Source organism: Ictidomys tridecemlineatus, chromosome 4, assembly GCF_052094955.1.
Source record: "Ictidomys tridecemlineatus isolate mIctTri1 chromosome 4, mIctTri1.hap1, whole genome shotgun sequence".
Classification (NCBI taxonomy): Eukaryota; Metazoa; Chordata; class Mammalia; order Rodentia; family Sciuridae; genus Ictidomys; species Ictidomys tridecemlineatus.
Genome location: NC_135480.1, coordinates 107,407,073 through 107,424,964, shown reverse-complemented (window position 1 = coordinate 107,424,964; position 17,892 = coordinate 107,407,073). Strand labels below are relative to the sequence as shown.

The 17,892-nt window shown below is 32.4% G+C and overlaps 1 protein-coding gene across 1 annotated transcript; it reads right to left on the bottom strand.

The window, feature by feature from the left end:
* Nucleotides 1-15,133: 15,133 nt before the first annotated feature.
* On the bottom strand, nucleotides 15,134-16,057 carry LOC101974620 (olfactory receptor 8G3-like). The gene has a single exon (XM_013364843.2). The coding sequence runs from the start codon at nucleotides 16,055-16,057 to the stop codon at nucleotides 15,134-15,136; it is 924 nt and encodes a 307-aa protein (XP_013220297.2).
* Nucleotides 16,058-17,892: the final 1,835 nt, after the last annotated feature.

Below are 17,892 nucleotides of genomic sequence, written 5' to 3'. Positions count from 1 at the left end.
TTTCCCTGTACTCTGTTTCATAACAGTGGTGATAATTGATTTTTCTCAGCATGTCTTTCTCAGACCTCCTTTCTACATTAATTCACATTGAAACAGAGAAACCAGAATGCTTTTGCTAAGTATAAAACTTTTAAAATAATCTAAATTTTCAAGATATCCAAGTAAAGTTAAAAGTAATTTTTGTGTCTTTGTAAGATTTTTTAAACCAATGAATTTCAAGCAATGAAATTGAAGACACCATTAAAAGCCTGCCAACAAAGAAAAGCCCAGGACCAGATGGCAAAGTGCTACCAGACCTTCAAAGAAGAACTTAACCAATATTCCTCAAATTATTATTCTATGAAGCTAGTATTACCCTCATAGCAAAATGAGACAACACATCAAGGAAAGAAAACTTCATAACAATATCCCTGATAAAGATAGATGCAAAAATTCTTAATAAAATGCTGGCAAATCTTGCATGCAAAAACATATTAAAAGATAGTGCACGATGCATTCCACCCAGTTCTCAATATTCCCTGTAAAAACAAGAGTTTAAAAGCTACGCTTGCTTAGAGGAACTGACCAACTCAGCTGCTATAATTCTCCTCCATTTCTTTCTTATTTTCTTAATACTTTATTGAGGCATAATAGACGTACATTAAACTCTACATATTTAAAGGGTATAATTGGATAAATGCTGACATATGTATACAGTAACTACATTATCATTACTACCTGCATAGAGAATGTAGCCATCATATTTAAATGTTTTCTCTTGTTCCTTGGCAATTCCTTCCTCCTGCACTTCCATGTTATCTTTCACTATAGGTTAGTTTCATTTGCAAGAATTTTATGCAAATCAAGTCATTCAGTTATTGAAGTTCTGTATGGTCTTTATTTTACTTAGAATAATTGTTTTGAGTTCATTGTTTCAGCAACATTTCATGAGATCATTCTTAAACTATTATTATTTTGATTTTCTAATAAAATATATAGTGGTATTTTATTGTGTAATTTAATTTGCATTTCTCTAAACAGTAATAATGTTGAAAATCTTTTCTAACTGTTATATATATATTTTAGTAAAATGTCTGTCCAGTTTGCTCCTTTTCTAAAGTTTGTTTTAAATGTAGTCTTAATAGCTCTTAATATCTTTATATATTCTGAATATGTTACTTGTCAGTTAAGTGATTTGAAATATTTTCTCACTGTCCATGGCTTGTTTTCATTCCCCTTTGAATGCCTTTTGAGTGATAAAAATTCAAGATTTTAATGAAGCCCAATTTATCATTATGTTTTTTAAGGGTTGTGCCTTGATTGTTTTATCCAACACATACTGGCTCAAACCTGGATCACAGAAATTTTTATGAAAGCTTTCTTCGAGAAACTTCAGATTCAGGTTATACATTTAGGTATTCTATCCATCATGTGTGTGTCAAGTATGGATCAAAGTTTAATTTTTGCATCACTTAATTGGTTCTAATAATACTTGTTGAAAAGACTACCTTTTGATCAATAAGATGCCTTTGGGCTATTGTAAAACATTGGTTGTCCATATATGTGTGGATCAAATTGTACACTGTCTGTTCTTTTCTGTTGTCGACTTGTGAATCTTGATGCCAAACTCCTGTCTTTATGACAGCAACTTTATAATAGGTTTTCACATTGGGTAGGTTTAGTGATCATAGTGAATGTTAAGATTAATTTGAAGAGCATTGTAATAAGAATACAGGAACATGGCACATCATACCTTTTTTTGACATCTATTCTCAGCAATATTTTGTCTTTTCAGTATAGAAAGTTTTTAATACATGTTTTGTCAGCTATATACCTAAATAGTTCCCATGTGTTGATGCTCTCATAAATAGATTTATTTTTATAGTAAGTTTTAGTGGTTTCTTGTTAGTATGTAGAAACACAATTTATTTTTGAATGTTAATACCTTGAAGTTTTGCTAAATGTACCCATTATTTCCAACAGTGGTTTTGAGGATTTCAGTAGATTTTTCTATAGTTATACTTCTTCATTTCCAACATTGGTATCTTTTATTTTTTATTTTACTTACTGAAATGCTTGGAATCTCCAGCAAATTAGTTGATTGTAGTGAAGAATGCTTTTACTCTCAGGAAGAAATCATTCAGTCATTCATAATTAAATATGACATTCACTCTATGTTTTTATCTTTTTCAGAATAAAGAATTTCTCTAGTTCATTAAGAGCTTTTTCAATTAAATCAGAAAATAATGCTGAGTTTTATCTTTTTGTTATTGAATTTTTTTAGTTTTTAAAAATATTATCAATTACATTGATATTAAAAAAATTAAAAAGTTAGACCAATATTAACTCCTTGGAATAAACTACACTTTGACATAACATATTTCTCCTTAACATAGTAGATCGGTTTTGTTTAGAATTTTACATCTATTCAAGACAGAAGTTTGCTTACAGTTTTCCCTCATGTGATGTCTTTATAAGGTTTAGATATCAGGGGCATTCTAGCTTCATAGAACTTGGTAGGAAGTCTTTTTCCAAGTTTTTGGAACTGCATTTGTAGAGTTGGTAGTTTTGCTTCCTTCACTGGTTAATAGGATTTACTATAAAAACAATCTGATTCATTTTCTTTGTATGAAGATTTTGTAATTCAATTAAAAAGATAGAGGGAAATGCTAGTTATCCACTTCCATTTCAGTGAATTTTGATTGTTTGTATCCCTCACAATATTATCTATGTTCATCTGCATTCCAGAAATTTCTCAATCATGCTCAGTCATGTTTTATAATTACTCATATTATTCATTCTTAAATGTGTACAATTTGCAAATGTTACATCACTCATTCTTTATATTGGCAATTTATCTTTTTATTCTTCTGCTGATCAGTCTATTTAGAAGGACATTGATTTTATTGATTTCAGAAATAAAGACGTTTATTTTGTTTTGTGTGTGGTTTTTATTAATTTTAATTTAGTCTTATTTAATTTATTTTTCTTGTTCATTTATTCATTTGTTTTGATTAGTTATGCACTTGTTTTGATTATTTTCTTTCTTCTTCTTTGGCTCTCATTTGATTTTGTTTTATTAATATTGGAGACCTGTGTTAACCCACAACATTGGAAAAAAAATAAAAAACAAACAAACAAAAAACAACAAAGCACCTATTAGGAAAGCTATGTATTGGTTGACAAGGTTTTCTTTTTTTCTGTGTGTTTGTTTAGTTTTGGTTTTGTTCTTCTTTGACCTGAAGAAACAATGTTAAAACAGCATGATTAAAGTTACAACCCAAAGCTATTTCCCCCACCACTGTGCTTATTTTATCAATTTAAAATTCAGTTGGGTTGATTTGTTTCTGCTTATATTCCTTCACAGATCTATTACTCGTTTTGTGGTTTTTCTTTTATTTTATTTACTGTATAAGTGATATGAATACTCCAAAAATCAAATTTTTTTGTGTGTGGATGTACTATATAGTTCATTTGGTAGATTTTTCTGATTCATATTTCATAGTTCAAAACTATTGTGCCTCTGTAAAGCTGGAAAAATAATAATGTATATATGATCATTTATATTACTTCTGATGTCCAGAAACAATGTTGACATGAACCATTATAAATATGACCTAACAATACCCACCAGTCTCAGTAATGACAATCAGAAATCCAGTGATCCCCCGACCCATTTAAAAAAAAGAAATCTGGTCAACAAAACAACAATAAAATAACTATCTGAGGATATTGTGTGTGTGTGTGTGTGTGTGTGTGTGTGTGTGTGTGTGTGTGTGGCACTTGGAATCAAACCCAGAGCCTTGTGCATCCACACTGAGCTACATCCCCAGACACTCAGGACTCTTAAAAGAAGAGCCCCTGAGGACTCTTAAAAGCTTGTATAAACATTTACTCAAAATGGTTTGGAGACCCAATTGTGAAACCTAAAATATAAAAATTTTAGAGAAAAAAAAAAAACCTCTGAGAAGGCATTTTGTAACTCTGAAGTAAATAAATGCTTTCCAGAGGATTACAGAAACACATAATTTAAAAATGTTAAATTGAACATCAAAATTAAATAACTTTCTATTTAAACAACACACTATTTAAAATAGGAAAAGCAAGTCAGAGATTAGGATAAAATATTTGCAGAACACGCATGTGATAGAAGTCTTGCATCCAGAAAGAGAGTAAACCCAGAATAAATAGTTAAGTGCAATTCAAAAATAAAAACTCAAAAACTCAGTAACAAAACGTGCAGAAGAATTTAGCCAGACACTTCCCAAATAAGTAAATAAACAAGAAGCACATGAAAACATTAGTATCATTAGTTTGATATCATTTGTTAGGAGGAAAAGTAAAAAAGTATGAGACATTAATACCTACAGATTTCAATTCCTAAAATTAAAATGAAAAATATAAAACCAAATGTTGTGTGATGATATAGACCAATTGTAACTCTCTTGCATAACTATTGAAAATGTAAAATTTTCCACATCAGAATATAGTTTGGCAGTTTTAAAAATAGGTATGTACCTATCATACAATCCATGTTTTTTACTTGAAGGTGTTTGCAAACTTTTACTACATAATCTAATATATATGCACTTCAGTTTTCATCCAAGAGAAATGTAAACATTGGTCTATACAAAGATTTGTATCAAAATGTACATATTAGCTTTCTACATAGCAACCCAAATTAAAAACAACTCAAATGTTCATCAACAAGGAAATAGATGAAAGAGTGTACTTAATACATATGGAATACAATACTACTCAGTATTTAAAAAGGAACAAATCACATACACATAAAATAATACATATCTTAAAAACACTCTTAGTTTTGCAATAGATTGAAAAACTTTCTCTCAAGTATTTGGAAATATTCACCAGTGGAGCAGTGTAGACATAGGATTTTCTTTGTGTGACAATTTTTAGCAATTAATTACATTTATGTGATGAATACCACTATAATTGTCAATTTTCTTAAATTGATATTTCAACATATTTTACCTCTTTGCAAATGATCAGATACATTGCATTAATTCTTAATAATGATTTCCTTAATTAAATTGTAGACTTTACAGTGATTCTGTCCTTGCATTCTCAGTGTAGCTAAGTTGTGGATATTCTGGTCTTGACTGCTCATTCTGGAAGTTGTCCAATTTTATAAATCAGTTTAAGCACAGTAAGTTTGAACTTTGCTGATTTTATGAGTTATATATTTGCTTGTTGTTTGAATACTTTCAAGTAAGTTTATTTTATTCTTTTTAAAATATATTTTTATTGATTGATTGATTTTTATGTGGTGCTGAGGATCGAACCCAGTGCCTCACACACTGTGAGGCATGCACTCTACCACTGACCTACATGACTTGATGACTGAATATTGCAAAGATATTAGACTCTCACACATATGGATAAACTGAAAATAGCCAATTATTGTGTGTTACTACTAAACAGATAAGTAGTCATTTAAGACACCAAATAAGTACCTTAGGTACTTATAATATCAATTGGCTATTTCTGAATATCTCTCAGGATTTACAGAAAATGTTGGCCTAGGTTGACATTGGGATAGAATTAAGGTATTGAATCATAAGCAGTTACAAATACTGGAATCTACAAAGTCAGGATGTATGTAATGATGTCCTTCCTGCTCTGCACCCCTTTCACTTTGAATCTGTTTCCACTTAAGGTCCTTATGTAGGTTCAGTAAATTATGTAATTTTAGTATCTGACTTGTTCCAAATCAGAGCATTTTATATAAAATCTAATACTTCAGTAGGATCTGGAACAGATGCAGTCCATCCTCATTTCATAGCAGTGACAGCATGCATCTTCTAGTTTGATTGTGGATGAGACAGGGTAATGTGGACTGTTGCTCTACAGTCAGATTCACAGATTCACTTGAATACAAAGTATTTTTTTATTAATACAGGAATTTCCTGCATAGTTCAACATCACAGTCACCTAAAGAATTTATAGCTTTAACAGAAATAAGATGAATTAAATAGGTGAACTTATTAATCTATAAAAGTTTCTGATTCACCTATATTCTTATCCTGTCCTTTAGAGAAAACTTAATCTCTGTTGAATAGCTCCAATAAACAGTTTGTTTTTAATTCTGCTGAAAGTTATCTATGTACTTCTAAACACTTTGCTCATATTGTTGTTCCTGAAATTATCAACTTTGAACTTTTCACCAACTTTCCATATTACATGTGCAATCACTTCAATTAAACCAGTGCCTCTATGTCCTACCTCATTTTATATTTGATATCTGTTATATTTCAAATATATATTTATATTTGACACCTTTTGTTCACTGTTCCTGGGACAGTGAGACAGTCTTACCACCATTTTTCTCTATGTTGTGTAGTACATGTTTATACTTCTTTTCAAATCTCATTAAAATTGAAATCATCATGGAAACATTCTCCAACTCCCTGTAACTGGTTGGAACTTCCTACTCTAGATTCAGAAACTAATTTCTAAACAGCTCAATTTTAGACTCTGTAGCATGCTGTAAAGAACAGACCAATTTTCTCTACCTTCAGGAAGCCTCAGAGCTAGTACATTGTAGAAAGTTCAAAAAATATTTTGTAATAAAATGACAAGTATAAAAATTATGCTCTGGATAACTGAATAAATGGAGGCATTGAGGAATATTTACCTAAATTTTTAATGATTACTCCCAGAGCTAACAGTTTCAAATCCCAGTTGTGGGACAAGCACACTCACCCTTCTTCTTGTTTAAGCCTCATTATTAAATTTTGCTTGCTATTTGCAAACAGTACTAATGCTATTGGGAGTCACAGTTTCTCAGCATTCTGTAATCTTCAGAGCTGAGAGGGAAGGTTCTGGTTCTCAGTTATAGTTATTTTCAATGTTGGTCTACATCACTCCTCAGCATCTCCAATATTTGCTTTTCATTTTTTGCTTATCCAGTTTCACATTAGCAAACCTCCTCAATTTCACAGTTACCACAACAGTTCTGGTTGCCAGCTCTTAAGGTTATTTCTTGGTTTAGATATGCCAGGGACCAAATTACATAAGGCAAACAAATGTCTGAGGATTTATATTTTTGAGGCATCAAACTCTTGAAAACTAAAGTAATTGACACTGATATTTCCCCTGTTATTTAATTTTCTCTATCAAGTCTGAACTTGCAATACTACACAGTTTCAATTCTAGAAATTGTGAATATATTAGAAAATGGTCAGAGGGGCTTTGGGGTGTGAATATTTTAAGGACATCGAGAGAGAGGGTTTTATCTCTCAATTAGTGGTAAAGATTTGTGCATAGAGACATATATGTTAAAATGTATATTGTGGTCCAGCAGATCTCAGTGGGGTGTGAGATTATACATTTCTTACAAGCTCCTACTCAATGTTATTGGTTCATAGGCCACAGTGTAATTGGTGATATTAGAGGACCAGTAACCATCCTAACAAGTTATATCTTAATGATATCAGGGTAGAAAATTTAAAATAATGAACCATTTGTTTCTTTGCACACAGATGTTAATTTTATATCATGTATAAGAGGGTAATTTGTGTATTTGTTTCAAAAGTCTTAACATACACTTCATAGAAAAAAAATACAGTTGATCAACAAATATATGAAAAAATGTTCAACATCTCTAGCAATTAGAGAAATGCAAACTAAAACTATACCACAATTTCATCTCACTCCAGTAAGAATGACAACTATCTATAATTATCTAAGCTACAACAAATGTTGGTGAGGATGGGGGTGGGGGAAGGTACACTAATACCTTGCTGGTGAAACTACAAATTGGTGCAATCTTAAAAGTAGTATGGAGTCCCATCAGAAAACTTGGAATAGAGCCACCATTTGCCCCAGTTATTCTACTTCTTGATTTATATCCAAAGGACTTAAAATAAGCATATTACAGTGATGTGGCCACATCAATGTTTATAGCAGCTCAATTCACAATAGCTAAAATATGGAACAACGTAGGTGTCCTTCAATATATATATATATATATATATATATATATATATCACAATTTTTCTTAAAAGAGAGAGAGAGAGAGAGAGAGAGAGAGAGAGAGAGAGAGAGAGAGAGAGAGAATATAGTGGAATGTTAGTCAGCCTTAAATAAGAATGAAATTATGGCATTTGCTGGTAAATGGATGGAGCTGGAGAATATTACGCTAAGCAAAATAAGCCAATTCCAAAGAACCAAAGGCCAAATGTTGTCTCTGATATGTGGATGCTAATTCATAATAAGGTAGGTGTGGCTAGTAAAGAATAGATATACTTTGGATTAGACAGAAGGGAGTGAAGGGAGGGGAAGGGGTGTGGGGTTAGAAATGATTGTAGAATTAATCAGAAATTATTACTTTATGTGCATGTATGATTATGCAATCATTGTAATTCTATATCATGTACGACCAGAAGATTGAGAAATTATACTCTATTATGTATGATGTGTTAAAATGCATTCTACTGTCATGAATAACTAATTAGAACAAATAAAAAATATTTAAAAAGTCTTATCTATTTTTAATTGTTCTATAAGAATTGTAATATTTGGATTGAGAAAATTGAGATAATATTTAAGTTTTGGGCTCTTGTTGATCTAAAGAATGTTTCCTAGTTTTTATAATTGAAGAAAGTGGTTAGTAATCAGCTATTAGCTTCTGCATTTCCTCTTACTTCTTATAATATTATGTTGTTTAAAAAAAGATGTTTGGATTAAATGTCAATCAAGGAAGTGAATGAATCTAAAAAATTATATAGACAGTCATATATTGGGAGCTCTGAGGAAAACAATATAAATAAGTAAGTCTTGACTACTATGCTGCATAATAAAATCAGCAATTGAATTTTTAATAATCCCATACCCAGACTTCAGAAAACTGATTTAGCTTTGCAGTGTAATAGCTGCAAGATTCTGGGATTCTTTAGCAGAACATTAATTATCACTCACACTGTTTCAAGGGTGCAGACTAATGGTTGACTTGTAAAGAAAGTAAAAGGCAAAAAAGTGAGAGCGCTGGTGCTGGGTTGAGTGTGAATTTTTTTAACCAGCATCACCATACTGTGTTATGAGAGTGAACAATTTTTTTATAGTTCCCCAGATCGATAAATGGAGAGAAAATTTTCTTGAAAATGAATGACATTTAGACTTTCATACATGATATTCAAATGATTTAGTTAATGATATTTAGGACTTTTGGTATGATATGAAAATTAATGGCATTTTAGATTGATTTCATGCTGCAATGGGTTTCTGAATTTTAGGGAATCATGTAAAAGGGTGAGTATATTTTACATGTTGAACAGAAATGAATCTTTGGGACAAAGCATGGACATTAGTAGACTGAATGTTATCACAGAAATGTCCAGGTACCAATTCTAGAAACTGTGAATATATTAGAAAATGGTCAAAGGGGCTTTGGTGTGTAACTATTTTAAGGGTATTGAGAGAGAGGATTTTCTGGGTTATTTGGGTAGGCCACATGTAACTTAAGTGTCCAATAGAAGGGAGGCAAGATGAATAGAGTAGGTAGGAGACAGAACAATAGAAGCAAGAGGTTGGAGTCTTGTGGAGGTGAGATGCAAACCAAGCAACCTCAGCAGCCTCTTGATGTTGACAAAGTCAAGGATTCCAGAAAGGATCAGCTCTGTCAGCACTTTGATTCTGACTGACTGAGGCTTATTTTGGACTTCTGACCTACCCAGCTGTTTGATAATAAATGCATGTTGTTTCTAGCCACTAATTTTATTATAGTTTTTTTATATAGAAGCAATAAGAAATTAACATATATATATTATAAATAGAAGAAAACACAAGTTTTATGCTAGAAAAATAAAACAGAGTTTATCCAATGTGTACATATTTGACAATAATATGTTTGAATTGAGAAGAAATAGTAGACAGGTATTTAGGATGCCATTTAAAGTCATAAAAGTGAGGTTATGCACTATTGATTTCTCTGTGTCAGACTGAACTCTAATACCATTTTGTTCTCCAGGTTCATCCATGTCATTGAAATTTCAGAATCTCCTCCTTTAGAGGTGAATATTACTTCATGATACATATTTATGCATGTGTCTGTGTATACATAGGTATATAGATGAAAACATATAACTAAAGCTAATAATACTGGAAAATCTGCTAAAAGAATATATTTCAGGTTCTCTTACCTGCTCCAAATTAAAAAATAATGTATCTGAGAGGATGGCTATGCTAATTTGCCTGATTATAATTATCTCACTATGTCATTTTATGTCAAAATAACATGTTGTATATCCTTAAACACAATTTAAAAATTATATACTTAGAGGATACTAAATGCCTAGAAACAAAAAAGAAATGAAATAAGAGAAAAATATGTTGAAGTTAAAATTAATATGAAAATCAACTGTTTGTAATTTGCATTTAAGTATGAATATATATACAGACACACACATATGACCAGAGAAAATTTTTGATATTTCCTCATGAAAATTATGGGACAAATGAACATGAACCACATGGACATGCTGTAACTTAGAAGCATCTGTGGGACTTAAGAGCAGTTGAATCATAAACTGCTTGTCATTACTCATATACTGATCAGACAATTTTGTGTGTGATATCTTCATGCAGAAGGTTGCAATAATCTATTACAATTTATGTTTGTGTTTATGTTATAAAAAGATATTTTTGTCTATTTTGCTTTGATCAAAACAGATATGAAAGATTTAGATTGCTTCAATTTGACCTAAAAATAAAAGAAAAATAGCATAAAGATATTCAAAGGACAGCAATACCATCCTACAGGGAAATAAGAGGCTCAATGCATAGAAGGGAGTGCCTGGGGAATCCTAAGATGAGCCCACAATTCCCTGGGTCAGAACACACTGTAAGTAAAATCACAGCTAATAGAGTCAAACCAACAGGCTTGGTTATGAAGCTTGATTGCTTATTATGTTCAGAATCCTGCACACAAAACTCTCTAAGTTTTGATTTTACAAAACTAATGATAGCAGTATAATATTACTAAGTTAGTGTAAATATTACATAGAGGTAGAATAATGCATTCCATTATCATGAACACAATTTTTGACGTTTCAAAACATCTCAGTAACAATTACTGTAATTGTGACATCATCATCACTATCATTACATATAATTATTATTATTATATATAAAAAAAGAAAACTAGGGTGGATTAAGAATAATCTCCAGAAGCTAAGAAAGAGTCATAGAACAAAGTTTCCTTCAGGGCCCTATCTGATACTTAATTCCAGAATTGTAGTCTTGAGTACTAAAAAGAAAAAAAAAAAGTTTCAGTTGTTTTAAGTTACTCAGTGTATAACAGTTTGTTAACAGCCCTAGCAACCAAATAAACTAAGCAAGATTTGCATGTTTTTATTTTCACTGATTTTAATTAACCATATTAAATGTTATAATTTACTCATAAGATAGGAATGATAGGGCTGGAGTGTAGCTCAGTGATAGAACATTTGTCTGTCTCATATGCACAAAGCCCTGAGTTTGATACCCAATAATACAAAAATAAAAGAAAATTGCAGAAATTTGCAAGATTTTAAATAAAGAACTAAATAAAAGCATCTGATCAACATTGCCATAAACATGTCAGGAGTTCTTAAGGAGCTAATTGATGAATGATGATGACTTCTGTTTCTTCTGGAAATAAAAGAGAAATATTGAGGAAAAATAAAAATGTATGCATTATATAAATTACTTTGTGTCCATCTGAAGATTAAGTTATTTGTTTGAAAATAAATTTATACTTAACATTCTTATACAAAATATTCATAAACATAATTTTGAGACAATAATTGCAATATTTTAAAAATGGAATTTACTTAAAATGCTTGAAATTATTGTGTAATGTGGTACCTTAATCTGTTGACTTTTTAAATAGTTTCTACAGATTTTTAGAGGAAGGAAAAGTTAACATTGTAATGTGGCATGAGGTGCTGGTATGGGCCTGCGGGATTCAATTAAGCCCCCTCCTCCTGAGAGCCCAGGTGCTGTTTTCCAAGATGGCTTCCCAGAGGGACAGGAAGATGCACTGTTCTTACACAGTTTTCAGTCTGCAGGGTAGGGAAAACCACAGGGGCAAGAATTCCATGGGCTGACTTGTACAAAGACCAAGTGGACACCAGGAGTGTGGAGAAATTTCCAGAGTGAAAGTGAAAATCTCATGTTGTAGATTTGAAGTGAAACAACCTCAATGCAAGCTAGGTCTCAGATATCACAGTAATAAAACCGTGCCTCATGGCTGTTCAAATGAGAGGCAGTCTGAAACAACATGACACGGGAAAGCAGAGGAATTCTTGTCTCATTGGTGCTTAAAATCCATTGAAACAAAGGAAAATATAAAGAACAAACATTCAAATGATCATGTGATTGTCATAAGCAGTACAATCTAAAACACCACAGCCATTTTTTTTGAGACAACATAGAGGGGCGACATGGCAAAAGTTGACTTTCAAAGATGAATTTCCTGAGGAAGTAACTTGAAAACCCTATGGCCTTGAAAGTTACGTTTTTCTAAGACAGATTCTGGTACAAATTTTAACTCATTATCCTGGGGTATTTATAGTAAATATTCCAATAGATCAAAATGCCACCATCACCTTTGAACAATTCTTCCAAATTTAATATAGTAGAGGTGAAACATATACGGCTACTTTGTTAATGTGACATTTATGGATATTAATTAATGGATATGGTAAATATATATGATGTTACTCAAAATGATACTTTAATATGGTTTTCCTATAAATATTTATATTTATATGTCTCATTGGTGCTTAAAATCCATTGAAACAAAGGGAAATATAAAGAACAAACATTCAAATGATCATGTGATTGTCATAAGCAGTACAATCTAAAACACCGCAGCCATTTTTTTGAGACAACATAGAGGGGCGACATGGCAAAAGTTGACTTTCAAAGATGAGTTTATATGGTTTTCCTATAAATATTTCATAAGAAGAAACAAGAATTTTTTTTTTAATCTACTGGATTGTTTCAGGTTCTGAGGGTGTAATCATGTACTATATGTACAGGAAACTTCCTGAGAATAAAATCAAGCACAATTGGACAATAAGAAGGCACACATACACTGGAAGAATAAAGGCAATACAGGGGGTATGACGTATAACACAAGAACAGCATGTTTATATCTGAAACTAAAACTTTAAAGTTCTGATTAGGTTGTCTCAGTAAGAAAAAAGTATGATGAATGACAAATTATATATATGGAGGCATAGGGCAGGCCAAAATTGTGAACAAACTAGTGATTACAACTGCCATATTTTTCTATATTTTTCATATGCTATATTTTTCATATGGAGAGATTAAAAACATTTGTAATCACTGTTGGAAGATGATATTTTTATTATTATGTCTTAGAATTGAACTGAATTTAAAACAACTGCACAGAAGAACAGAAGTAAAGTGATTGGGTTGCTTTTAATTGGTTTATTTGTCCATATCATTTTTAGTATTTCTTCTAATCTGTGCCTTAGTAATACTTGTAAGATAAAAGCTCACATGGAAAATGGCATAAAAAGGTCATGGAGGTAGAAAAAAATGGCAGTAAAATCCCACCAAAATGTTGATAGATACACTAAGATGAAATAGATCCACTCAAAAAATATAGTGACAGGGTGAATAAATCACCTTTCTGTTACTTCTGTTCATAATAAAGATTTTTTGTTCTTTTCATGCAACTTTAACATCTTCATTCCTCAAGCTGTAGAATGAAGGAGGCTCAGCATGGGAAAAATAATAGCATAAAGCACATAATATCCATTTCCTTGATTCATAGAGATAAACAATGATAGATGCAGATTCACAAAGACTACAGGCACCAGCATGTGAGAGCTGCAGGAGGTACAAGCTTTGGACCTGCCCTAGTGGACCAATAAAGGAGGATGCTGAAAATGATGAAGATATTCAGCCAAGGATGGTTAGGATTTGGACAATGATGTTAAGTGAACCAAAACATAGAATCAGCCATTTGTTGACACAGGTATTAAATTGGGAAAGAATTAAGGAGAAATAATGAAGTACAGAAATAATGGTTGATGACATCAAACTTGAAAAAATTAACCCTAATCATACAGACTTTGAGCTAATAAACCACACATATACTAAATACCCCTAAAATCAGGGAAAAGGAGTTCTAATGAGATATGATGAAATTGTAAACAAGGGTTTAGAGATGGCAACAGAGCACTCATAATTTTGTTCTGTTTTTCTTTCATCAGTATGGGCTTAAAGTATTTTTATTATTTTCATTATATTGGGTGAAAATATCATGGAAATTATCCAGAAGACAGAAACAGTGATATAGAGAAATGGGGGATGTTTGATATGTAGAAAGGAATTCTTAAAAGGCTCTAGACCCACAGTTAGTTATGTAGACCAAGTATCATTTTGAGTAACATCATAAGTCTGGGAACAAGCTCTCTAAGTGCAATTATTTTCTATTTGAGACCCGGGGTATTCAGTCAAATAATGAGCTTCAATTTATTTCTTGTTGAAAAGGGGGATTGTTGCTAGGTGCAGTGGTGCACATCTGTAATCCTAGCAGCAATGGAAGCTGAGTCAGGAGGATCACAAGTAAAAAGATAGCCTTAGCAACTTAGTAAGGCTCTAAGCAATGTAGCAAGATCCTGTCTCTAAATTAACTATAAAAAGGGCTGGGGATATGGTTCAGTGGTTAAATGCACCTGGGTTCAATCATTAGTACCAAAAAATAAATTAAAAAAAAAGCATTTCTCTGAAGGATTACAGTAAATATTCAATAAAGTGATCCATTTAAAATTATAGGCACAGTTTTTGATATTTAATAAAATTTCAATAGCATATGTTATCACTATCTCCACCACCAGCATCATCACTACTCTACTATTATTAAAATATAAAGCCACATCCCTTTGAAGCCTCAAGTATCTTTTGATCTTATCCTTTGTATTTCTTCACATAGACTTAATACAATATATGTCTAAAGAGAGAGGAATAGAGGGTAATTCGGGACATATGTTACATAGGAAAGCATGACTAATATTTCAAAGCTTTAAAAATAAACCTACTGAATTACAGGCTAGGCAAACTGAAGACTTATTTCTATAAGATAATAACACCTTGATTTTATTCATGAACATGCTCACCTACCCAGCATTTTCTTCAGGGCTGATTTGACATCCTTATTCCTCAAGCTATAGATCAGGGGGTTCAGCATGGGCACAACAGTTGTATAAAACACAGATGATACTTTCCCTTGGTCCATGGAGCTGACTGATGATGGCTGAAGATACATGAACGCAGCAGATCCAAAGAAGAGAGCAACAGCAGAGATGTGGGAGCTGCAGGTGCTGAAGGCTTTGGCTCTGCCCTCAGTGGAGCGAATGCGCAGGATGCTGGCTATGATGAAGATGTAGGAGCCAAGGATAGTTAAGGTAGGAGTCAAAATGTTAAAGGCACTTAAGAAAAGAACTAATAGCTCATTGATATAGATGCTGGAGCAGGATAGCTCCAACAGTGGAAGGAGATCACAGAAATAATGATTTATCACGTTAGTCTTGCATAAGAGAAGTCTCAACATGAAGACTGTGTGAATTGTAGACCCAATGATACCCAAAATGTAAACTCCGGCTGTGAGCCAGAAGCAGAGGTGATGAGACATGATGACACTGTAGAGCAAGGGACTACAGATGGCAACATAACGGTCATATGCCATTGCAGCCAACATGTGACACTCTGAAATGGCAAAAACAGAGAAGAAGTAGAGCTGAGTCATGCATTCAGGGTAGGAGATGGTGTTCTTTTTCATCACAAAGTTTGCCAGCATTTTGGGAGTTATGACAGTGGAATGACTCATATCAATGAAGGACAGATTACTGAGAAAATAATACATGGGTGTGTGCAGGTGAGAGCTGAGTGCAATTAGAGTGATCATGCCCAGGTTCCCCATGACTGTGAGCACATAGATTCCCAGGAAGAGGAGGAAGAGGGGCAGCTGGAGCTCTGGGTTGTCTGTTAATCCAGCCAGGATGAACTCTGTCACTGTGGAATGATTTCCATTCTCCATTATCCTGTTAAATTTTCAAAAAGAGAAAACTAGTGAACTTTCCTGCTGATCTATGTGTGTGTGCATGTGTGTGAGTGTTGGGGGTATTCTATGGTGTTATTATTTTAGCCATTACTAGAAGTAATGTAATGCAAGAATATCTTTTGCTTCTGTTTCTCTGAGTTATACAGTGCTTCTGCTTGATCAAAAGAGGAATTACTGATGTGAAAGACTTTAAAATTAAGGTAGTTTGTAAGTTTTCAAAAGAGCACCGTTTTTTAAAAATTTTTACCTGTTTGAAGGAAGGTGGTTTTTGAGAACTCTGTTTTTCTGTTTCATATTCTATATACCATATTAATGTCAGATGTATCAGTGGCACAAAGATCAGATTTCCATTTGATTTAGAATAAGGAAAAATAGCAAATGCTTTCTATGATTTTTTAATATATACTTCTTAATAAAACTACTAAGTATATATACTTAGTAGTTTTATTGGCTATTTTTCTTACTAGAATTCCAACTCAAAATAACTGAAAACTGGATAACTATCCATACTGTGTGTTTATATCTAAAAACCACTTCTCTGTGCTTCAATTTTCTTTACCCATTTCTGCTACACCACATAATTTCTTGGCAGCTAGCATCCTTTGTCTCAGTAGCAGTTCCAAGAGTGAGGATGCATCCCCACCTGTTATGATTTGCATGTTTTCTGGGGACAATCATGATGATAACTATTTATCTCATGGATTGCTCCACTCTGGTCAGAGAAGCCATAGGCTATAACTGATCTATCTCAATTGCTCTTCATGGTTGAACTGGTGGAGGTTAGAAAACTACTCACTATTTCCAAAATGTAAGAAGGGATTAGGAAGATAAATACCAGCTGTATTCTAATTGGTCACTTTTTATAATCATGTATTTTGTATGTGTTGTCTATAGAATATAAAGGTGGAGGCTATGTAATCAGTGAGCATAAATTAATAACAATTGAAATTTTAGTCCAACTTCAATAATGGCCAATGATGTTATATGGTTTTTCAAAAGGCAAATATATCTTTAGTTTTCATTTGAGAAGAAGTCAAGTAGATATAGGAAAAGATTCTTAACATTTCAGCAACAATTAAATTAGTGACTTCAATTTAGAGAACAACATTTTATGTGGGATAAAGGAAAATGAGATAGTTTCTGAAAATAAAAGAGAAATCTTGTCATTTCAAGATGACTAAAATAATTTGATTAATTAGCTAGTATATTAAAAATACATGTGCAATGTGATATATACATCCAAATATTCAACACATTGCTATATAAACGAGGTGATGGACTAATTGTGTATGTTTTGAAAGGAGTGTGCTAGAGTTAATTGCTGGAAACTGTAGAATCAAATATATGGTTTCACAACCAAGACTATTCTAACAGTCAAACATACCTTGATTTACTTGTAGTCAGAAATGTTAGAATATATTGTATAGTCATTTTGGAGATGTTGTTGAAGGACATGGCAAGTGATGAATGGGAATATTAAATAATCTTTAAGTATATTCCAATATTTCATGATTTTATAATTCTAATGTGTCCTGATATTAGGTAGATAATCTGACTTCAAATTTCATCTCAAACCTGTATTTTCTGTGAGAACTTAGGAAAATTACTCCCACTAACTATGCCTCTGAAAAAATATAAATACTTGCATCTATCTCACATTGCTGAGGGCCATTGCCAAGTAGGAATGACGCATCGATATTTTCTTGCCAGCGTACCCCATGCTGCTTAGAGGACATTCAATGGGACATTGCATGTATGCTTTAGTAAGGTGACCTTGCTCAAAGACGAGGGTGGATCCGGGTTTAGAGCTG

Bases quoted from the DNA above. Each gene is read 5' to 3' on its own strand.
- LOC101974620 (XM_013364843.2), bottom strand. From the start codon at position 16,057: ATGGAGAATGGAAATCATTCCACAGTGACAGAGTTCATCCTGGCTGGA.